This window comes from Chiloscyllium plagiosum, unplaced genomic scaffold (assembly GCF_037043375.1).
Source record: "Chiloscyllium plagiosum isolate Xiang-an unplaced genomic scaffold, Cpla_swu_hap1 HiC_scaffold_45, whole genome shotgun sequence".
Taxonomy (NCBI): domain Eukaryota; kingdom Metazoa; phylum Chordata; class Chondrichthyes; order Orectolobiformes; family Hemiscylliidae; genus Chiloscyllium; species Chiloscyllium plagiosum.
Window position 1 is genome coordinate 2,584,266 of NW_028270183.1, and position 24,400 is coordinate 2,608,665.

Sequence of the window (24,400 nt, forward strand, 5' to 3'; positions counted from 1 at the left end):
AACCATTCATGGGGAAATTGAAGCTCCAGTATTTATAGTCAATGTAACAGTAGTGATTGTACCAAGGTCAGCCAAATGGACACTATACAATATGAGTTCACTGGCTGGGGCTGTTAATCAGGAGTATTCCGTTCATTCTGAGAGCTGGCTCTGAGAGATCCAGATCAGTGTCAAAGACTATCCACATGTAAATAAAGGGTGACTCCACGATGGCTTACTGGCTTATGTGAAGTAATTTCAGTGGCAATGAGAAGAAATCCTGAAGAAATTCACTCACAATAGTTATCTCTGAATTGGCATAAGCATTTCTGATATTGTGTCATTATTTAGGAAGCTTGACTCATTTGATCCTGCCATCAAAGACTGGGCCCTGTATGCGGAAAGAATGCATTATTGCTTTCTGGGCAAATGATATTGGGGCAGATGAAAAGCAATGAGTAATACTCTTGACAGTTCGTAGATCTACAGCTTTTTTGGTTATTAGGTACCTAACTTTTCTTGAAGCATCAGATTTTAACTTTCCAAACATCACTTGGGACTGCCATAGTGTTAAAGGTTTAGATGGAGAGGAATTTCTTAAGCGTGTACAAGACAATTTTCTGATTCAGTTTGTGGACGTACCTACTAGAGAAGGTGTAAAACTTGACCTACTCTTGGGAAATAAGACAGAGCAGGTGACTGAGGTGTCAGTGGGGGAGACTTTGGGGCCAGTGACCATAATTCTTTTCGCTTTAAAATAGTGATGGAAAAGGATAGACCAGATCTAAAAGTTGAAGTTCTAAATTGGAGAAAGGCCAATTTTGACGACATTAGGCAAGAACTTTCGAAAGCTGATTGGAGGCAGATGTTCACAGGTAAAGGGACAGCTGGAAAATGGGAAGCCTTCAGAAATGAGATAACAAGAATCCAGAGAAAGTATATTCCTGTCAGGGTGAAAGAGAAGGCTGGTAGGTATAGGGAATGCTGGATGACTAAAGAAATTTAGGGTTTGGTTAAGAAAAAGAAGGAAGCATATGTCAGGTATAGACAGGAGAGATCGAGTGAATCCTTAGAAGAGTATAAAGGAAGTAGGAATATACTTAAGAGGGAAATCAGGAGCGCAAAAAGGGGACATGAGATAGCTTGGGAAAATAGAATTAAGGAGAATCCAAAGGGTTTTTACAAATATATTAAGGACAAAAGGGTAACTAGGGAGAGAATAGGGCCCCTCAAAGATCAGCAAGGCGGCTTTTGTGTGGAGCCACAGAAAATGGGGGAGATACTAAATGAATACTTTGCACCAGTATTTACTGTGGAAAAGGATATGGAAAATATAGACTTTAGGGAAAAGGATGGTGACATCGTGAAAAATGTCCAGATTACAGAGGAGGAAGTGTTGGATGCCTTGAAATGGTTAAAGGTGGATTAATCCCCAGGACCTGATCAGGTGTACCTGAGAACACTGTGGGAAGCTAGAGAAGTCATTGCTGAGCCTCTTGCTGAGATATTTGTATCATCGATAGTCACAGGTGAGGTGCCGGAAGACTGGAGGTTGGCTAAAGTGGTGCCATTGTTTAAGAAGGGCAGTAAAGACAAGCCAGGGAACTATAGACCAGTGAGCCTGACCTCTGTATTGGACAAGTTCCTGGAGAGAATCCTGAGGGACAGGATGTACATGTATTTGGAAAGGCAAGGACTGATTTGGGATAGTCAACATGGCTTTGTGTGTGGGAAATCATATCTCACAACTTGATTGAGTTTTTTGAAGAGGTAACAAAGAAGATTGATGAGGGCAGAGCAGTAGATGTGATCTCTATGGACTTCAGTAAGGCGTTCGACAAAGTTCCACGTGGGACACTGATTAGCAAGGTTAGATCTCATGGAATACAGGGAGAACTAGCCATTTGAATACAGAACTGGCTCAAAGCTGGAAGACAGAGGGTGGAAGAGGAGGGTTGTTTTTCAGACTGGAGGCCTGTGACCAGTGGAGTGCCACAAGGATTGGTGCTGGGTCCTCTACTTTTTGTCATTTACATAAATGATTTGGATGCAAGCATAAAAGGTATAGTTAGAAAGTTTGCAGATGACACCAAAATTGGAGGTGTAGTGGACAGTGAAGAGGGTTACCTCAGATTACAACAGGATCTGGACCAGATGGGCCAATGGAATGAGAAGTGGCAGATGGAGTTTAATTCAGATAAATGTGAGGTGCTGCATTTTGGGAAAGCAAATCTTAGCAGGACTTATAACTTAATGGTAAGGTCTGAGGGAGTGTTGCTGAACAAAGAAACCTTGGAGTGCAGGTTCATAGCTCCTTGAAAGTGGAGTCGCAGGTAGATAGGATAGTGAAGAAGGCATTTAGTATGCTTTCCTTTATTGGTCAGAGTATTGAGTACAGGAGTTGGGAGGTCACTGGTTAGGCCACTGTTGGAATATTGCGTGCAATTCTGGTCTCCTTCCTATCGGAAAGATGTTGTGAAACTTGAAAGGGTTCAGAAAAGATTTACAAGGATGTTGTCAGGGTTGGAGGATCTGAGCTCCAGGGAGAGGATAAACAGGCTGGGGCTGTTTTCCCTGCAGCGTCGGAGGCTGAGGGGTGGCCTTATAAAGATTTACAAAATTATGAGGGGCATAGATAGGATAAATAGACAAAGTCTTTTCCCTGGGGTTGGGGAGTCCAGAACTCGAGGGCATAGGTTTAGGGTGAGAGGGGAAAGATATAAAAGAGACTTAAGGGGCAACGTTTTCACGCAGAGGGTGGTACCTGTATGGAATGAGCTGCCAGAGGATGTGGTGGAGGCTGGTACAATTGCAACATCTAAGAGGCATTTGGACGGGCATATGAATAGGAAGGGTTTGGAGGGATATGGGCTGGGTACTGGCAGGTGGGACTAGATTGGGTTGGCATATCTGGTCGGCATGGACGGGTTGGACCGAAGGGCCTGTTTCCATGCTGTACATCTGTATGACTCTATGCGAAATCCTTTCAAGAGTTAATGGATTTAGTTAAGAAATATTTTGACCTGAGGCCTTCTCTCACTCTGAGACACTATCAGTTTTACTCATCAATTCGAGGGGATCTGTATCAGGATTTTTGACTAGTTAAGATGACTGGCAGAGGCTTGTGACTTTGGTTAATCCTTAATGAGATGCTGAGAGACTATTTGGTCTGTGGGATTAATGATGTGAGCATGCAAAAACAATTAGTAACTGAAGCTCAGCTGGAGTTTAAACAAGCAAAACCAATGGCTTTATCATTGGAAAATGCAGTAAGCGGAGTACCTAAGTTGCAAGGTATTCTGATGGAAATGGCACCTTTGCCAGTCCAATTGAGCATGTGAGTGAAGGCAGTTACAAAGCATCACTCAAGTCATATCCTAACAGCTGACACCACAGCAAAACCCCAAAACAAACTCAAGCCTTTGCCAAACAGTTAAACTTTTCTCGAGGCTCCAGGCTGAGCCATTGTAGTTGTTATTGGTATGCATACCTGAGAGAGCAAAAGAATCCCACTGGGTCTGAATTAAGTAACAGAGCTCATAGGCCAATACCTAGAAGTATGCACACCTTGGCATGTCCACCTACATCTGATTTGGAACCATTAAATTGGTTAGCAACATTCAAAACAAAACCAATCAAAATAAATGTCTGGTTAAATGGTCACCTGGTTCTTTTGGAGGTCGATACTAGCACAGCTATTTTAATGTTTGCAGAGCCGGTCTTTAACAAAATTCACTCTCAACTCCGGGTTTGCACAAGACCTCAGTTTGACTGAGAGCCTTTCCCAGAGAACCTTTACAGATAAAAGTTACAACTTTGTTTCCGGTCTCTTATAAGAAGCAGCTGGTTCAGTTACCACTGATTGTAGTGAAAGGGTCAGGCCAAGCTTGATGGGCAAAATTAGTTAAGAAAGACTCAACTTGACTGACTCAACATTTTTCAGTTAGAAATGGCTGTGTCAGTGAAATAAGTCCTAATTAAATACCCGGATGTTTATCAGGAAGGTCTAGGTAGTATCAAAGGAGCCAAGGCCTCCTTGCATGAGGACCAGGAAGCAATTCCATGATTCTGCAAGGCTTGCCCAGTGCCATTTGCCTTACTTGCAAAAGTAGAGGCAGAAATGAGGAGGTTGCAAAACAAAGTAATCATCAAACCAATCCAATTTGTGGACTGGGCAGCCCAGTAATAGCTGAAGCCCAGTAATTGTGAAGCTTGACAGATTGGTTTACGTTTGTGGGTGAACATTTTAAACAAATGGTGAACTGCGTTTAGTAGCAGGATAAATACCCAATCCCTCACACTAAGGATTTATATGCAAAGCCAGCAGGGGTGAACATGGACATGAGCCATGCGTATTTGCAAGTGAGGTCAGACGACGACTGTCAGAAGCATGTTACAGTTATTATCCATAATGGTTTGTACCAATGAATGACACTGCCATTTGGGGTATCATCAGCCGGTGCCATTTCTCAGTGGGCGATGGAGAACATTTTAAAGGGTTTACCCAAATCCCCATCTACCAAGACGATTTGCTAATAAAAGGGAAGACTAATAAGAAGCACTTTGAGAACTTGGATATAGTCCTTAGACATTTCTCCCAGGTGGGCGTATGCCTTGGAAGGGAAGAATGTTGGATTCAGGCATCCCAAGTGACCTCGTGGGCAAGACCGGGTAACACTTGGAAGCTGAAGTGAGGGTGATCAAAGATGCCCCAGCTCCCAACTCAGTATCAGAGCTTAGGTCTTTCCTTGGGCTGGTGAACTATTCCGGATAGTTCATACATAATGTGGCCTCCATCCTAGCACCTTTGAAATCAACTCTTTAAAAAGAGTTAGCCTTGGAAATGGTCATGCAGCCAAGCCATAGTTTTCAGGGAAGTCAAAAAACAGCTATCATCCTGTAAGTCATATTAAGATTCTAAACGGGATCTGGTACTGACATGCGATGCCCTGATGGAGAATGAAGGTTTGGCAGTGATGTTTGGAGTCAGGATGTTCCACCAATACTTTGACAGACATAAATTTGTAATAATAACAGACCACAAACCCTTCTAGGTCTACTTAAAGAGGACAAGATGTGGAGGTGGTGGTGTTGGACTGGGGAGGACTACGTTCAAAATTGCACAACACCAGGTTGTAGTCCCAACAGATTTATTTGGATGTACTTGCTTTCAGAGTGCTGCCCCTTATAGCTACAAATTATGATCCTGCCCCACTAGTTACCTGAAAGCTAGTACTTCCAAATAAACCTGTTGGACTATAAACTGGTGTTGTGTGATTTTTAACTGAAGAGGACAAGGCAGTGCTGCTCACAGCTTCACACTGAATTCAGCGGTGGGCTCTAGTTATAAGTCTGTACAATTACAGGTTGGAACACTGTCTGGGAGGCCAAGGAGCAAATGTAGTTGCACTGAACCGCCTCCTGCTGGAAGGTACACCACCGGTGGGACCACTACAAGAAGAGTCCACTCTGGTATTAAACTTTTTGGACACACTTCCAGTCACAGCTGACAATATCAGACTCTGGACAAAGATCCAGTCCTGGCAAAACTGAACCAGCTGGTGGTGATGGGGGGGGAAGCCAAAGGGCCATCACAATCAGAATTGAAATGTTTCTGGACCTAGAGAGATCAGATCACAGTCGAGGACAGCATTTTATTATGGGGAGCAAGAGTGGTTGTTCGTAGCAAGGGTCAGCACCAAGATACTGACTGAACTCCACAGGGGTGTACAAGGGTTTCCAAAATGAAGACATTGATGAGAAGTTATTGGATTGGAGGATTGGATACAGACAAAGCTGCATTGGTGGGGCAATACACACAAGGACAAAAATCACCAAAAGCACTCCCCACATTTGTGGAAATGGTTGGGTAAACACTGGACTCGGTTACACTTTGACTATGCAGCTCCTTTCATGGGCTCAATGTCCTTAGTCTTTTTGGATATCCACTCAAAATGGCTGGATATGTGTAGAGTTAATTTGTCTTACACATGGATGATGACAGAGTACTGCAAATATTTTACAATACGTGGACTGTTCGAGATGTTGGTCACAGATAACAGACTATCATTTCAAGCAGGGGACTTGAGTATTTCCTAAAGCCGAATGATATGCGTCACATAGGACAGCTCTGAGCCATTCCATCATCCAATGGTCGGGCAGAAAAACCATTTCAAATTTTGTAGGCAGGCTAAAAGAAATAGCCTACAGCTTCACTCGATACCAAACTGTCCCAGTTCCTGTTTGACTATCGACCCATCCCTCATGCAACTACAGGGATAGCTCCAGCAGAGTTGCTAATGGGTAGAAGACTCCACAACAGGTTAAACCTGATCTTCCTAGTCTTGAGGGGAGGGTGAAATGGTATCAGAAACATCAATGCTGGACACAATGCTCCACTAAATGAGAGAGACAGTTTACTTTAGGGCTCAAAGTTTGGTGTAGGAACCGTGGGAATGGCCTTGAATGCGCTGGAGGCACAGTCAATGTAAGGTCAGGTCCAGTGATGTCTAAGGTTTGGGTAGGTGCAACAGTCCTGAACAAGTACATGGATCATATGAAAGCTGCAAACATTGCAGGAGCAAAATGTGCCCTGCTCTTCGCTGCCTTTCTGACTGTTCAAAAACCCATGGGGTCTCTGTCTCCGGTAAGCATTTAAGGTACTACAGAATCTGAGGTAGATGTCACTGTCTCAATGCCTTTGCCACCTAAAGAGGAGAATAAAGAGGGAGGGATGTAATAATTGTAATGAGGTCAGCCAGGTGGACATCATAGAAACTGAAACAACTGCAGATGGTGTAAATCAGAAAAAAAATCAAAATTGCTGGAAAAGCTCAGCAAGTCTTGCAGCATCTGTGGAGAGAAATCAGAGTTAATATTTCCTGTCAAATGACCCTTCCTCAGAACAGGGAAAGGGTCACTTGACCCCAAACATTAGGTCTGATTTGTCTCCACAGATGCTGCCTGACCTGCTGAGTTTTTCCAGCAATCTTGATTTTTGTTTCTGGGTATCATAGAATGAGTTCCCTGATTAGGGCTCTTTATCTGGTCCAATCAGGGAGCCGTGGCTGACAGGTATAAACAGGAGTGTCAGAGGTTCTGATCACTCTGAGAGCTGGCCCTGACGGAGATGGATTAGTCTCCATGTGTAAATAAAGGGTGACTTGGTGACAGGATACCGGCCTCTGTTGAAATATTTTAGTAACCTTTTGTCGAATGTGTACACACACTTACATCTCTTATGTATCTGAGTAAATGTGTGGGGAAATGGAACATGGTCCTCAGGTACACTATTTCAGTGAAACCTGTTAACTGTGATTCTCCTTTAACAGATCGAGAGATAAGCATTACAGTACTTCCTGAAGTACTGGAGATTAACAGAACATATCGTCTGGAGTGCATTGGCCCAAGAGTCTATCCAAACAACAAACTCATTCTCACATGGCTGAGAGGGAGTGAGATTGTCCAGAGAGATTCCACAGGTGAACTAGGTCTTCCGGATGAAGATAAAAGGTTGAGAAATGTCTTCAATTTCGTTGCGAGTCGATCAGATGATGGACAGGAGTACACCTGCTTGGCTGAAGTGGACTTGGGCTCTAATACCACAAAGTCAATCACAAACTCTTCTGTCACACTGCAAACTTACGGTGAGTTCCAATTGCTCAAGATATTACAAAAAACACTTATCTTGTATTATGGTGCAAATATCCAGTAAATGTAAATGTTTGCTTTAAGTCAGCCAGAGCATGTGCAAACCATAGTTTGACAGTGAAGGCCTACAATCATTTTGCAATCACTTTCTTTTTTACCATGCTGAGTCTTAATAATATAATTCCAAAACATATTCAAGGCCCATTCTGATTCCTGAGGCTTGAGTTTCAAACTGGGAACATTAAGTGGGGACAGAAGCTGCTACTGGCTCAGTCAGGGAATCCAGAATTGACGTGCTCTGTCCCTTCCAATACCTGGGTCATTTCCAGGTCCTAATCTCATGCCATACACTGACACAAAGCACATCATTTCCAGAATCCATAACTGAAACCAGTAGCAGCTTCTGCCCCCAGTTAATGTCACTAAGCACCTGGTGAAGATGGGAACTGACTGCTGAGCACGACCCTCAAAGGCAGTCTGCAGCAATGGGCGAGCTACTGCTTTGCAAAACTGAGAAAGCAGTAGAGAGAAGGGTTAGCAGACTTTTAGTGCAGAGAAGATGGCAATCAGCCAATACACATGAAAAACCCATTATTAAAAACTGTTCTTCCTCATTGTGGTAACCCCAACAAAGTACACCGGAATCACTAATTAATCTCCTCATGGAGCTTGTTGAGTATAAGTTCCCTTGGTAACAGGCAATGGCCTGCCGAACTGGAACTCAACACCTTATGGTGTAGTGGTAGTGTCCTTACCCCTGGACCTGGCAGCCAAGGTTCTAGACCCACCTGCTCCAGAGATGTGTAATAACATCCCTGAACTGGTTGACTAGAAAAATAGGTTAGTCCCTTCCCTCTCTCCCTACCCACGTCTCTCTTTTGATGGTTTGCATTTACCCAACAGGCTTTGCGTGTAAATATTGAATTGGATGTTTATACTGGTGATGGCTGGTAATTGTTTTAAAAAGGCATGGTTATTTTGATGGTGGGAAGGCCGCTCAGTTGTGGGTAATAGCACTTCAGAGTAAAATAAAGTATTGCCAGAGGGTCTTGTGGTACAATGGTATAGTCTCTATCGCTGAGCCAGGAGGTCTTGGTTCACATCCCACCTGTTCCAGAAGGTGTGCAATAACATCGATGATCAGGTTGATTAGAAAATAAGTTTAAAAAAGAAAATATTACCATTGTACATAATGGGATTTTAATCGTAAACAATTAATTGGCTACACAAGTGAATGCTGGTGGTTGTTAGTAAAACACATAAAAGTCATAGTGATTTGAGTGGTGGTAACATCGCTCAAACGTGCATGTTAACACATCTGGGTGTTAAAAAAAAGAATAAATAAATAAATAAAACAAGACCCATGGGGGGGGGGGCGGATACAGTTCTTTATTTTCCCCTCCAATTCCATTTTGATTTAGTTTCTTCCTGCTTTCCCTAAATCCCCTCCTGCTCATTTTTGGTGGTTCATATTGGTCATAATGGATTTGCTTGTGAATCTCTAATTGGCTACAGGGATGTTTTTATTGGTGGTGGTTAATAGTTAAAAACAAAACATAAATGTCACAGTGATTTGGGGGTGCGATATCCTTCTGGTTGTGCGTAAGAGCATTTCTGGATACAGAAGAAGGAAAAAGGAGATAAAGGCAGAACCAGGAGACCTGGTTCAAGTCCCACCTCCACCAGAAGTGAGTCATAATATCTCTGAACAGGTTGATGAAAATAAAAGCAGATGCAGGAGGCCCACTTATAGTGCAGTGGGAATAGAACTTAGAACGGTACAGCACAGAACAGACCCTTCGGCCCTTGATGTTGTGCTGACCTTTTATCCTACTTTAAGATTAAACTAACCCACATAACCTTTCATTTTACAATCATCCATGGGCTTTTCCAATGTCCCCAATGTATCTGACTTTACTACCATTGACGGCAGTGCATTCCACACACCCACCACTCTCTGTGTAAAGAACCGACCTCTGACATCTCCCCTAAATCTTCCTCCAATCACCTTAAAATAATGCCCCACATGAAAACCATTTCCACCCTGGGAAAAAGTCTTTTGCTATTCACTCTGTCGATGCCTCTCATCATCTTGTACACCTCTATCAAGTCACCTCTCATCCTTCTTCATTCCAATAAGAAAAGCCCTAGCTCCCTCTTCCTTTCTTCATAAGACAGCCCTCCAGTCCAGGCAGCATCCTGGTAAATTTCCTCTGCACTCTCTCTAAAGCTTCCACATCCTCCCTATAATGAGCTGACCAGAACTGAACACAATACTCGAAGTGTGGTCAATCAGGGCTTTATAGAGCTGCAGCAATACCTCATGGCTCTTAAACTCAATCACCCTTTTAATGAAAACCAATACATCATACGCCTTCTTAACAACCCTATCAACCTGGGCGGCAGTTTTGAGGGATCTATGGACATGGACCCCAAGATCCCTCTGTTCTTCCATATCAGCTTGAATCCTGCCTTTAACCCTGTATTCTGCTTTCAAATTCGACCTTCCAAAACGAATCACTTCACACTTTTCCAGGCTGAACTCCAAATGCTACTTCTCAGCCCAGCTCTGCATCCTGACAATGTCCCATTGCAACCTACAACAGCCCTCCATACTATGCACCACTCCTCCAACCTTCGAGTCATCAGCAAACTTCCTGCCCCCCCCCCCTTCCACTTCTTCATCCAAGTTATTTATAAAAATCACAAAGAGCAGAGGTCCCAGAACCAATCCCTGCAGCACACCACTGGTCACTGAGCTCCAGGCTAAATACTTTCCATCAACTACCACCCTCTGTCTTCTATGGGCCAGCCAATTCTGTATCCAGACAGACAGGTTTCCCTGAGTCCCATGCCTCCTTCCTTTCTGAATGAGCCTTCCATGGGGAAACCTTATCAAATGCCCTGTTAAAATCCATAGACACCACACCCACTGCTCCACCTTCATCAATGTGTTTTGTCACATCCTCAAAGAATTCAATAAGGTTTGTGAGGCATGACTTGCCCCTCACAAAGCCACGCTGACTATCTCTCATCAAACTATGCTTTTCTAAATAATCATAAATCCTTTCAGAAACCTCTCTAATAATTTGACCACGACCGACATTAGACTGTCTGGTCTGTAATTCCCAGGATTATACCTATTTCCTTTCTTCAACAAGGGAATAACATTTACCACCCTTCAATCATCTGGTACTGCTCCTGTGGACAGTGAGGATGCAAAGATCATTGCCAAAGGCACAGCAATCTCTTCCCTCACTTCCTGTAGTAATCTTAGGGAGATCCTGTTTGGCCCAGTGGTTTTATCTATCTTTATGTTTTTCAAAGTTTTCAGCACATCCTCCTTAACATCAGCCTGTTCGAGCATATAAGACTGTTTCACGCTGTCCTCACAAACAACAGGGTCTCTCTCAGTAGTGAATACTGAAGCAAAGTATTCATAAAGGACCTCCCCTACCTCCTCTGACTCCAAACACAAGTTCCCTCCTCTATCCCTGATCAGCCCCACTCTCACTCTGGCCATCCTCTTGTTCCTCACATAAATGTAGAATGCCTTGGTGTTATTCTTAATCCTATCTGCTAAAGCTTTTTCATGCCCCCTTCTAGTTCTCCTAAGTCCATTCACCAGTTCCTTCCTGGCTACCTTGTAAACCTCCGGAGCCCTGTCTGATCCTTGCTTTCTCAACCTTGTCAGCTTCCTTCTGCATCTTGATTTGATGTTTCACATCTCTTGTCATCCAAGGTTCCTTCATTCTACCATCCCTTCCTTGCCTCAGTGGGACAAACCAATCCAGTTCTATCAACAAATGCTCCCTAAACAACTTCCACATTTCTGTTACGCATTTCCCTGAGAATCTGTTCCCAATTTAGGCCTCCCAGTTCCTGCATAATAGCAATGTAATTCCCCCTCCCCAATTAAATACTTTCCCAACCACCTGCTCCTACCCCTCTCCCTGAGTACAGTAAAGGTCAGGGAGTTGTGATGACTATCACAGAAATACTCTCCCACTGAGTGATCTGACACCTGACCTGTTTTATTGCCAAGCACCAAATCCAATATGGCTTCCCCTGTAATTGGCCTATCTACATTTTGAGTCAGGACACACCTGATAAAGTCTGCTCCATCTAAACAATTTGAACCAAGGAGATTCCAATCAATATTAGGGAAGTTGAAGTCACCCATGACAACAACCCTGTTACTTCTGTACCTTTCCAAAATCTGCCTCCAAATCCACTCCTCCTGTCCCTGTTGCTATTGGGAGGTTTGTAGAAACTCCCAATTCAGTCAGTGACTGCTCCTTTCCTGTTTCTGACTTCCACTCATACTGACTCTGTAGACAAATTCTCCTCAACACCCTCCATTTCTGCAGCTGTGATACTATCCCTGATTAGCAATGCCATTTCCCCACCTCTTTGACCTGCCTCTCTATTCCTTTTGAAATATCTAAACCCTAGAACATCCAGCAAACATTCCTGCTCCTGTGATATCCAAATCTCCATAATGGCCACAACATTGTAGCTCCAAGTACGAATCCATAGTCTAAGTTCACCATCATAATTCCTGATACTTCTTGTATTAAATTAGACACATGTCAACCCATCACACTGACTGCAACTTTGCCCGATCAACTGTTTATCCTTCCTCACAGACTCTCTGCACACTGTATTTGCCTGTTCACCAGCTACCTCATCCTCTGGTCCGTAACTCCAGTTGTCATCCTTCTGCCAATCTAGTTAAGCCCTCCCCAGAGCTCTAACCAACCTCCTGCCTAGGATACTGGTGCTTCTTCAGTTTAGGTGCAACCCGTCCTCCTTGTACAGATCTCACCTTCCCCAGAAGGTATCTCAATGACCCAAATATCTGAAGCCCTCCCTCCTCCACCAGCCCTGCAGGCACATGTTCATCTGCACTCGCTCTCTGTTCCTAGCCTCACTAGCCCGTGGCACTGGTAGCAATCCTGAGATTACTACTCTGCTCATTCTGCCTTTTAGCTTCCAAACTAACTCCCTATGTTCACTTTTCAGGTCCTCATCCCTTTTCCGAGCTATGTCACTGGTATGGATGTGTACCATGACCTCTAGCTGCTCACCCTCCCCCTTAAGAAGGATATTCTAGACAGATGCAAGTAAAGATCAAAGCGAAGGTAAATCAGGAGTGCATCAGCCTGTACTGCTCAGAGTGACTGACATACACGAAACTGACATACACGATGGTCAAAGGCCTTAATAGTTGAAAAGTAGCAAGAATTAATTTAAAACTAAAATAGCTGAGCTGTTTTGTGGTTTTGAATTGAGGTGCTGGCCTAAACATATTATTCCTGGACCGTTAATCCAGAGATCTAGATAATGTTCCCATGACCTAGATTTGAATCCTGCGGTAGAGGAATCAGAATCCAACAAAAAAAAATCTGGAATTAACAGCCTAATGATGACCATGAATCCATTGCTGATTGGTGTACAAACTGATCTGGTTCACTAATGTCCTTCAGGGAAGGAAACTGCCATCCTTACCTTGTCTGGCCCAGACCTACAGCAACGTGGTTGATTCTGAACTGTCCTCTGGGCAATTAGGGATGGGTAATAAGTGCTGGTCCAGCCTGTAATGCCCTTATCCTGTGGATAATTGTCAAAAATATCAGACAAATTTGTCAATTGCACACCACGATTGGCATTAACAGTTACTTCTCAAAGTGCACTATGGCCTCCTGCAGATGACTCCAGTTTTATGACTATGAGTGAATGTGATATATTCCTGGGGTGGTGTATTATCTAATACCTACACTGGTCAGTTTTCCACTCTGTTCATTAAAAACAGAAACACACTGCGGCAAATTAAAATGAAGTGAATTTCTTGTCTGAATTACAGCTTTCATGGATCAGCCTATAATTCTGGACAAAAGACCCAAAGAAGTGAAGCAAGAGGTCACATTAACATGTGAGGTCTCAAATGTCTATCCTGCTGAAAAGATGAGAGTAAGATGGTTTCAGGATGGTGTGGAACTGAACTCAGATACCACAAGGCCAAATTCCAACACTGTCCGAATAACAGCAGCATGGACACCACAGGAATCTGGTCTGATGGAAGTCGTCTGTATGGCCGATTTTGAGAAATATCCATCAATTCCCCCAAAGAATAATAGTGCTTTCATTGAGGTGTATGGTAAGAATTCTGGTTGTGGGGGAGTTCAAAATCAGACAACATTCTGATAGTTCATCACTGTCAACAATACAACATGTCAGCATTTCCACCACTTTCAGCAATAAAATCCTTTTCATTGAGTAACAAATTGGGAAGCTTGTGGAAATGTTTGTATACTCAGACACTTGGTTGAGTAAAGCATAAACATTGGCTAATTAGTTGGAATGGTCTGTTTCTGTGCCATATATTCTATATGACCCTCTGTCAATGAAAAGCATTCTGAGAAAGTCTGAATGACTCGAGGTATTCCGAGATCCTGAGATAATGTGATTGACATTGTATGCGCTGCTCATAGGTGAATGTTACTCACACTTAGTATTCCAGGATCACAAGAGAATGTTTAAATGTTTAAACAACCAATGTACCCTAAAAACTGCAGGGGTGCAAAAACATACACCAATCAGGAATATACCGTGTGGAAGAAACAGGCGGTAATAAATAAATCTGCATTTAAATAAATAGATTTCAGGATTCTACAAACAGAAACGAGCAGAATACATTTTTGATGAGTTTGGGTCAGGATTGAATGTTGACTATGATACTGCAGATACTGAAGGAACATGGAAAGATGATGTAGGGCTTTGTACATCTCCCTGATACAGCAATGAAGCAGAGGATGAGCAAGAGCACGAAATGCAATCTGCCTTTGTTTCATTGTTATTAACCTCACACTGAGGGACTACTAGATACAACAATGTTTCTAACAGTATCGTTCTATTATTTTTAGCTTTCTCTTCCCCTGAAATCCAAGTACCAACCAGCCAGGAAGGAAATCTGGTTAATATTACATGCCTTGTGTTAAATGTCTCAGGGGATCTTGAACTCAGACTGAAGAAAGGAAATGACACATTAGTGAATGGATCAAGCAGTACTGGGCTCACTATCTCTCATACAGTAGAAGCTCAAGCTAAGCTGGATGGACAGCAGTATATCTGTGAAGCTGAACTGAAACTTCAAGATCAGTCAATGACAAGCCCTGTTATAAAACAACAGATTGAAACCCTCCATGTCCTGTGTAAGTAGCATTATTTTCCTCACAAAACGTTAGTGGGATTTTTTTTCAAAATGGAGACAATGAAATCCTCATCCCAATTTCCTCTTAGTCCGAACCAATTTGAATTGGTCTCCTCACACAGGGACTGCCCTGCAGCAGCTCCTTTGTCACTGAGACCAAAGGGATACAGATCCTGGGGTCAGGACATGTGAGGACACTGTCCATTATTACCCCGGTGCATTGTGCCACAGAGTGCAATCATGTGAGTGTGTGTTTCCCCTTCAAATATTTTTCCAACTATCCTGTGAAAGACACTAGTGCATCTGCTTCCACTATTCATGCTAGAAAACAATCAACAGCTTTCTTTAAAAAAACAATCACATCACATTTGTTCCTTTTCTAATCACCTTAAATCTGTGTCTCATAATTATCAAACATTTTGCCACTAAAAAAACTCCTCTTTATTTGTCTACAATTGGTTCATTATCTTGAACATGACTATCAGAACATTCTCTTGACCCTCACTGCCTGATTGGCAAAATCCCAACTTTTCCATTCTTTCCGCATAAGAGAAGCCGCTCATCCCTTGTCCCATTTTATTGACTCTCTTTTACATTATCCACCAGGCTATCACTCCTTTCCTAAAGTGTAACCATGGAGGTGAGTGCTCTTGACTACATCTCACAACATGCGACCCATCATTGTTGGTGGTTGCTAGTAGATGAAGATGACTCTTTTCACCTCCCAGGGAGGTGGTGGTGACCTGGGGAAGGGGTGGGTGGAGTGTTGGTTCTCCCACTTTCTCCAAACAAAAGGAGTAGCCATGGGCACCCGCATGGGCCCCAGCTATGCCTGCCTCTTTGTAGGGTATGTGGAACAATCCATCTTCCGCAACTACACTGGCCCCACCCCCCATCTTTTTCTTCGCTACATTGATGACTGTATCGGCGCTACCTCGTGCTCCCACGAGGAGGTTGAACAGTTCATCCACTACACCAACACCTTCCACCCCGACCTCAAATTCACCTGGACAGTCTCGGACTCCTCCCTCCCCTTCCTAGACCTTTCTGTTTCTATCTCAGGCGACCGAATCAACACGGACATCTACTACAAACCTACCGACTCCCACAGCTACCTGGACTACACCTCCTCCCATCCTGCCCCCTGTAAAAACGCCATCCCATTCTCCCAATTCCTTCGTCTCCGCCGCATCTGCTCCCAGGAGGACCAGTTCAAAATACGTACAACACAGATGGCCTCCTTCTTCAAGGACCGCAATTTCCCCCCCGACGTGGTCGACGGTGCCCTCCACCGCATCTCCTCCACTTCCCGCTCCTCCGCCCTTGAGCCCTGCCCCTCCAACCGCCACCAGGACAGAACCCCACTGGTCCTCACCTACCACCCCACCAATCTCCATGTACAGCGCATCATCCGCCGTCACTTCCGCCACCTCCAAACAGACCCCAGCACCAAGGATATATTTCCCTCCCCTCCCCTATCAGCTTTCCGTAGAGACCACTCCCTCCGCGACTCCCTTGTCAGATCCACACCCCCCACCGACCCAACCACCACTCCCGGCACCTTCCCTTGCAACCGCAGGAGGTGCAACACTTGCGCCCACACCTCCCCCCTCACTTCTCTCCAAGGCCCCAAGGGAAACTTCCATATCCGCCACAGATTCACCTGCACCTCCACCCACATCATCTACTGCATCCGCTGCAGCCGGTGTGGCCTCCTCTATATTGGGGAGACAGGCCGCCTACTTGCGGAGCGATTCAGGGAGCACCTCTGGGCCACCCGGACGAACCAACCCAACCAACCTGTGGCACAGCATTTCAACTCCCCCTCCCACTCCACCGAGGATATGCAGGTCATTGGACTCATCCACCGCCAAACCACAACAACCCGACGGTCGGAGGAGGAGCGTCTTATCTTCCGACTGGGAACCCTCCAACCGCAGGGGATGAACTTGGACTTCACCAGTTTCTTCATCCCCCCTCCCCCCACCTTGTCTCAGCCGGATCCTTCCAGCCCGGCACCGCCTTCCTGACCTGCAGTCTTCTTCTTGACCTCTCCGCCTCCACCCTACTCCGACCTATCACCCTCACCTTGACCTCTTTCCACCTATCACATTTCCAACTCCCCTCCTCCAAGTCCCTCCTCCCTACCTTTTATCTTCTCCTGCTGAACACTCTCTGCTCATTCCTGAAGAAGGGCCTGTGCCCGAAACGTCGAATCTCCTGTTCCCTGGATGCTGCCTGACCTGCTGTGCTGTTCCAGCAATAAAGTTTCAACTTTGATCTCCAGCATCTGCAGACTCACTTTCTCCTCGGAGTGTTGGTGTGGCAGCGCACTGCTTTTGATGTTGTGGCCTGGCTTCCATTTTCTGCCAATACAAGGCTGGAGATGCTCAATACCTTTCTGGATGCTCCTCCTCCACTTTTGATGGTCTTTGACCATTGACTTCCACTTTGTCCTGGAGCAGGTGAAGGATGGTGACAAACTTCATGGTACAATCAAAACAGAAAAGGACCCTGCATATGCTCAAAGACAGTGTCAAAGGCCTTTGTAGGTTCGAAGGCAGCCAATTCCAGGGGAGGTTTTTGTCTCTGCATTTCGCCTGCAGCTGTCGCACGATGAAAATCATGTCCATTGTGCCTCTCCATGGCTGAAAACCACACTGTGACACTGGCAGGAGCTCCTCAGCCACAGGGAGGAAATATTTATGGAGGACCTTGGCATCAATAGCAGGGAGATTCTCCTGTAGTTACCACATTTGGACTTGTTCCTTTTTTGAAAGTGGTCAGAACTACGGCATCTCAGAGCTGTCCTGGGATGCTCTCCTCATTCCAGATAAGGCAGACAAAGGTGTGGAAATTCAACAGTAGGTCTTTGCCTCTGCACTTCAATACCTTAGTGGGTGTACTGTCTCCTCTAACTGTCTGGTTGTTCTTAAGATGGCGGACAGTCTTCTCTATTTCGTGCAGGGCTGGGGTATTGCTGAGCCCATGGTGTGTAGAATGCTGTAGGATGCATTCAAGAATGCTCAGATCAATGACAGAGCCCTGCTTGAGGTCTCTGATGGTTTCTTTACCTTTGATAAGAGTCACTCTGTCGTTGGCCAGCAGTGGAGTGAGGCCTTGGCTGTTTAGTCTGTATGTCATCTTGACAACACAGAAGAAACCCATCACACCATGGCTGTCAGCCATTTATTGGATCTCCAGTGTTTCTCCACCCGTTTTTTATGTTGTGGGTTTGGTTTTGTTCCTCAGCCTTCAGTCACCTGTAAACCTACCTTTCCATTATAGAGGATACAGTTTTTGTGTTACACTCAGAAATGCCATGCGCTTCCAGCTTGGTAGTTCCTTAATCTCCATATCATTCTCATCAAACCAGTCCTGGTGTTTCCTGGTGGATTGGCTGACTGGCATTTTACAGGCAGTGATAATGGCAGTCTTAAGGATGGATCAGAGACTGTTGGGATCCCGTGACACGGTATTGCTGAGAGTCACTAGGTTTGTGGAGACGAGTTGATTGTATGAGGCTATTTTCTCCCGGTCTTTAAGTTGGGATGAGGATTTCATTGTCTCCATTTTGAATGTTCTTTGGCATTGCTTCTGTTGTCTCCTCTGATACAGGTCTGGAAGTATGTTGATCCTGACTCGGATCAGGTGGTGGCACATCCAGCAGTCGCTGGCTGTGGTCATGGCACGTGTGATTCTAACATCTTTTTGATCCCTCATCTGACAATGACACAGTCAAGGAGGTGGGGTGTTTGGAGAGGGGGTGTTGTCACCTTGTCCTGTATTTGTCCCTTTGGTGGAACGGTGTGTGAATGATGAGGAGGTTGTGTTCTCAGCATTTGATCAGGAAAAGGGTGCCATTGGAGTTTTGCATCTCTGCTCCCTCTTTCCTGATCGCATTGTCCCAGAGCTCTGCACTTTTGCTGACTCTGGCACTGAGGTTGCCAAGGTTGATAAGTTTGTCTGCTGCAGGGACCCGTGAGAGAGAGACTGGTCAAGGTTGGAGTAGAATTTCTCCTTGTTCTCATCTGCTGCATTGAGAGTTGGTGTATATGCACTGACTATCGTGACATACTAATTCCCATCAAGGGGGAATCAAAGTGTCATGAGGTATTCATTTACCCCGAAGGAGGAGCCTTTCAGTTCATGCACCAGTTCAGTTTTGATGGTGAAGCCGACTCCAGGATGAAGCCTTCAGCCTTGCCTTTCCAGAAGAAGGTGTAGTCACTACCTTTGTCCCTGAGCTGTCCTTCCCCTGCCTACCAGGTTTCACTCAGGGTGGTGATGTCAGGATCATAGCTCCTGCGTTCCTGAGCAATGATGGTGGTGTGGTATTCTGGTCGATCACTGTCCGTAAGGGTCCTGACATTCCAGGTCCTAAACACCATCCTGACGGTGTGGAAGGTGCCTGTGCAAGAATTCTTTTCATGTGGGAAAACTGTTGCATTCTGGTAACCTCATTGGCTTAGCAGCACAAGTTCTTGGTGCTGAGGTGAGGGACGTTCAAGACAACTGTAATCTAATTGAAATGTATGTAATTTAAAAGAAGTTCTGGGATTTATATATCAAAGAACAGAAACCAGCATATCCTATTCTAAAAGATCAAAAGATTTAATCTAAAACTGTTTAATGTATCACATCTCTGTAACACTGGACTCCCTTGGCTATAAATTCTGTGATCATGATCTTATTCTCCACAACCACCTGATAAAGGAACGACGCTCCGATAGCTAGTGCTTCCAAATAAACCCGTTGGACTATAACCTGGTGTTGTGTGATTTTTAAACTTGTCCACCCCAGTCCAACACCGGCACCTCCAAGTCATGTATTCCATTTAGCACACTAATGGAGCCCACAACACGATGAAGGGTATCCTCAATGTGGAAACAGCATTTTGTCTCCATGAGGACTGCGTGGTGATCACTCCTACTGTCTTGGATAGACTAATCTGCAGCTGGTAAATTGGTAGAGATGAGGTCAAGTTTGCTTGTCCCTCTCATTGGTTTTCTCTTGACCTTCCACAGACCCAGTCTAGTGAACAGCTCAGTCAGTGGTAATGCTGCCAAGTCACTCTAGGCAATGGACATTGAAGTGTCCCACCCAGAATACATTCTGCACCCGGCTAACCTTAGTGCTTCCTTTAAATGATGTCCAAGGTGAAGGAGTACAAATTCAGAACAGGAGGGGATTATGGCCATCAGCAGGAGGTTTCCTTGTCCATGTTTGACCAAATGTCATGTTACTTTCTGGGGTCCAGATTCAATGTTGAAGCCTCCCAGGACAACTTGTTGTTAACTGTATACCACTGTGCCACTGCCTCTGTCACCCATCTGCCTACTTCAGCCCTTATAGATTACCTTGACATTGTCCTCCTCACAGTTTACAATGCTTCCACATTTTGTGACATGAACACATTTTGGAATTGTACCTTACACAAGATCTAGAACATTTACAACAATACAATTAGAGGTATTTATACCACACTGTGGGGAACTCTACCACAAGCCTTCCAGCCTGAAAAGTATTCATTAACTGTTACTCTCCATTTCATGTCACTCAGCCAAGTTTGTATCCTCATTGGTATAGTCCCTTTTATTCCATGACCTATCACTTTCCTCAAACATCTGTTGTGTGGTACAGTATCAAACACCTTTTGGAAGCCTGTACACCTATTCAACATCTTTGTCCGCATCAACTATTTCTATCAGAGTCTTTAAACTACTCCAAGTTACTTAGACACTACTTTTCCTTTATTTTGTTGTTGATATTATTGTGTCAACGTTGTCTGACCAGACCAAAGGGCTACTCTCCCCTTAGAGAGAGATGACTCATGGTGATATACCTTGAGGATCACCTTGCCTCAGATGAGGGGAGATTCTGAAAAGGAGAGTCTTTCATAGTAACCAAAGCTGGTGATGGGAATTGAACCCAGACTGTCGGTATCACAATGCTTCATAAACCAACCATCCAGCCAACAGATCTAAAGTGACTCTTTAAAAAAAAACCATGCAGATTCTTCCACATCTATAAAGTATTTTCATATGATGATTAATTGTTTTATCAGCAATTGTTTCACATTGCCAAAGTTTAACTGATGAGTCTGTAATTGCTGGTTCAATCTTTACAACCTTTTTGAAGAAGTCATGATTTAGAAATGCTGGTGTTGGACTGGGGTGTACAAAGTTAAAAATCACACAACACCAGGTTATAGTCCAACAGGTTTAATTGGAAGCACTAGCTTTCGGAGTGTCGCTCCTTCATCAGGTAATAGTGGAGAGCTCAATCCTAACACACAGAATTTATAGCAAAAATTTACAGTGTGATGTAACTGAAATTATACATTGAAAAACTGATTGTCTGTTAAGCCTTTCATCTGTTAGAATACCATGATAGTTTCACTTCTTTCATGTGTAAATCACAAAACCTTTTTTTAAAAAGTTGCATTCTCAGGTTAGCTGTTAACAATGGTGATAGCTAGACAATATGTTGAAGGTGTTAGCCCCCTGTGTTCTCTGTCTGTGCCATGATGCTTAGATTGATTCCAATCTAAAAAGTGAGATAACAGTATTTTACATGAATTCATGCAGTTTTTGAGCTCAGAGTTCTACATGAATGCATGCAGTTTTTCAACAAAGTACAATGTAACCCTGCAAGTACAAATTCACCCCATAAAATATATGTGTGTATTTGGGTCTTTGTCTGTCTGTGTGTGTGTATCTGTCTGAGTTGGGGATTGTGAGTGTGAGAGAGTGTATGTGTATGTGTGTAGTGAGTCGATGAGTTGGGCATTTTACCCCGTTCTTGTGAGGGCATCCCTGAGTACTTCCAGGTGTCCATCACGTTTCTTCTCATCTGAGCAGATCCAGTGTACGCGCAGGGCTTGTCCTTAGGGGATGGCTGTTTTAATATGTTTTGGGTGGAAGCTGGTGAAGTGTAGAATTGTGAGGTTGTCGGTGGGTTTGCGGTAGAGTGTGTTGCTGAGGTGTCTATCCTTGATGGAGATGCATGTGTCCAAGAATGAGACAGATAGTCGAGAGTAGTCCATGGTGAGTTTGATGGTGGGATGAAACTTGTTGATGTCACTGTGTAGTTTTATCAGTGACACCTCGCCATGGGTCCAGAGGAAGAAAATGTCTCAATGTACCTGGTGTATAATGTTGGTTGGAGATCCTGCATAGAGAAGAAGTCTTGTTCGAACCTGTGCATAAAACTGTTGATATATTGGGGTGCAAATTTGGTTCCCATGGTTGTTCCATGTGTCTGGATGAAGAACTGGTTGTCAAAGGTGAAGACGTTGTGATCAAGGATAAAGCGGATGAGTCCACAAATCTGTTTCTCATTTTGCTTTTTAACATCACTTCTGAACCTTCTGTATTGTACTTGGTTCGCAACTGTAATTACTACCTGACACATGTCATAAACACACATCCTTTACTGAATATCCATCTCCTTTGACATCAAGGGAGATCTGCATTTGTTTGTCTCCCTTTTCCCATTTGTGGGAATTTACCTTGACTGTGCCCAGACCATTTCTTCTCTGAAGACAACTCCTTTCTTATTGGTCTGGACACTTACGGCTGGAGAAAATTCTCCTGAACACAGTCTAGGAATGCTTTCCCTTTGCTACTCTTTATATTACCCATATCTCAGGTCATATCCCAGTATTTAAAAAGCATATTATAATTATTCTATGACAAGAGCTCCTCACTAAAATGTATTGGCCATTTTTTTCCCTCAATTACTCAGAATCCCAACAGAAACCCAAAATAATTATGAAATTTCTCAAAAGCAGCTCTCAGAATGTTGTTTCTTTCAGTGCATTCATGAAAAGTTATTCCACTTTTATTTATTTATTTAGCCTGGTGCTGTTTGATACTGATACTGGGTTTTAAAATAGAAACCAATTTTATTCTAAACATTAAAATCTGGAGAGCACCAGAAAGAAGTAGCAGAAGAATTTGAAAAATATTTGAACTTTGAGTTGTTCATTATCATAATTTAATTTTTGATTGGAATGAATTTTACAGATGCACCAGCAAAAGCAGAGATCTTTAAAGCTCATGAAAACTGGATTGAAGGGGTATCACAGAATTTAACATGTCATGGGCAAGGGAACCCAGATCCCCAGAGGGTCTGGATCAAAGATGGGAGAATGGAAAGCAGAGAAATACTCTACATCCCATCTGTTCAAATGCAGCATGGGGGACTGTACATGTGCACGGTCAAAAATGAGCACGGATCTAAAACCTCATCTCTAAATGCAACTATTTTGTGTGAGTATCAGAATCCAGGAAATTGAATCTTTGATTCTACTTTTATTCTGGGCACTGTGAACATAGTGCGATATTCTTAGACCGTCAGACCCAGTAGCTGTAAACCTGAATTAGTATTTACACAATGACTGCATTTCACTGTGAATATACCTCATAATAACAGATGACTGTAAGTATGTCCCAGGCTATAACACGACTGCAGAGATTCACCTGTTCTGAAATGACTGTTGGAAGATAGATGACAGCACGGTATGTGGGAGGTTTGGACATCCTGTTAATTGAAGCCCTGTTGGGGAGCTGTATCAGTGATCCTGTGGGTCTACCTGCCTATTTTCATCTTTTTCTTCTCTCTTCCAGATAAACCACGAGACACAATCATGACCATATCGGTAAATAACAAAACCATATCAGGAAATAACACAACCATGTCAAGCATTCCAGTAGAAGTTACTAAAGGTGATGAAATTACAATAAGCTGTAAGTCCAATGGAAGACCCTCACCTACATTAGAGTGGGTAAACCCCTGTAACGGCAGCAACATTGAGATTGGTCCCTCTGGGTTTCTGCACATTCCGTACGTAACCTCAGAGCATCAAGGAATTTATAAATGTAGAGCTACCAATCAACATGGAGTTGATGAGAAGGAAGTGGTCCTCAGGGTCAAAGGTCAGAATCTAATATTTCTATTGTCATTACTAGTTTGGGCTCCTGTTTTACTGCACCCTTCCTGACAATGGGACAAATGGATAAACTGTTGCCTGCCTCTAACAATGCTGCTCTGTAACTGGCCTTTGGTACATTGGGTACGGGTGGTTCAGAGTGAGAATCTCTTGCATGTGTTCCTCTTTGTGTGTAGAAGCGCTGTCCTCCTGCTCTGTGTTTGCCCCACCTGCCTGGGGAAATAACTCCAAGGTAGGAGGAGTGGGACACTTCATGGCTGTGAATCCACACATTGCGACTCCATGGTGCAGAGTTTTGGCAGATCAGTGAGTGCAGCACATGTCTCTGGGCTTCACTTCTCATTGTGATGGGAGCAACAGGGAAAAGCAGTGAAAAAGTACAAGCTGGAGGTACTGCAAACACAGCAGCTCAAATCAGTGTCTCGGGGAAAATACAAATGAATATTAGGCTTGGAAACTTAAAGATAGACAGGAGATTTCATCATGCTATTCGCAATGTAAGAGACAGAGAATAATTAAGATTTCTGGAAATTCTGAACCACCTTAAATGAAATCTTGACATCACGTGTGGAACATTACATTAAATTTACTTACCAGTGTGA

General features: G+C 43.8%; 1 protein-coding gene across 1 annotated transcript in view; it reads left to right on the forward strand.

Moving 5' to 3' along the window:
• LOC122552314 (intercellular adhesion molecule 1-like) overlaps positions 1 to 24,400 on the forward strand; it is a 45,217-nt gene that overhangs the window by 18,094 nt on the left and 2,723 nt on the right. Inside the window, exons 3-7 of the mRNA XM_087983518.1 lie at positions 7,311 to 7,625; positions 13,496 to 13,789; positions 14,556 to 14,843; positions 22,873 to 23,118; positions 23,476 to 23,784. Coding sequence (XP_087839644.1) covers positions 7,311 to 7,625; positions 13,496 to 13,789; positions 14,556 to 14,843; positions 22,873 to 23,118; positions 23,476 to 23,784 — 1,452 coding nt within the window. The remainder of the gene's footprint in view (positions 1 to 7,310; positions 7,626 to 13,495; positions 13,790 to 14,555; positions 14,844 to 22,872; positions 23,119 to 23,475; positions 23,785 to 24,400) is intronic.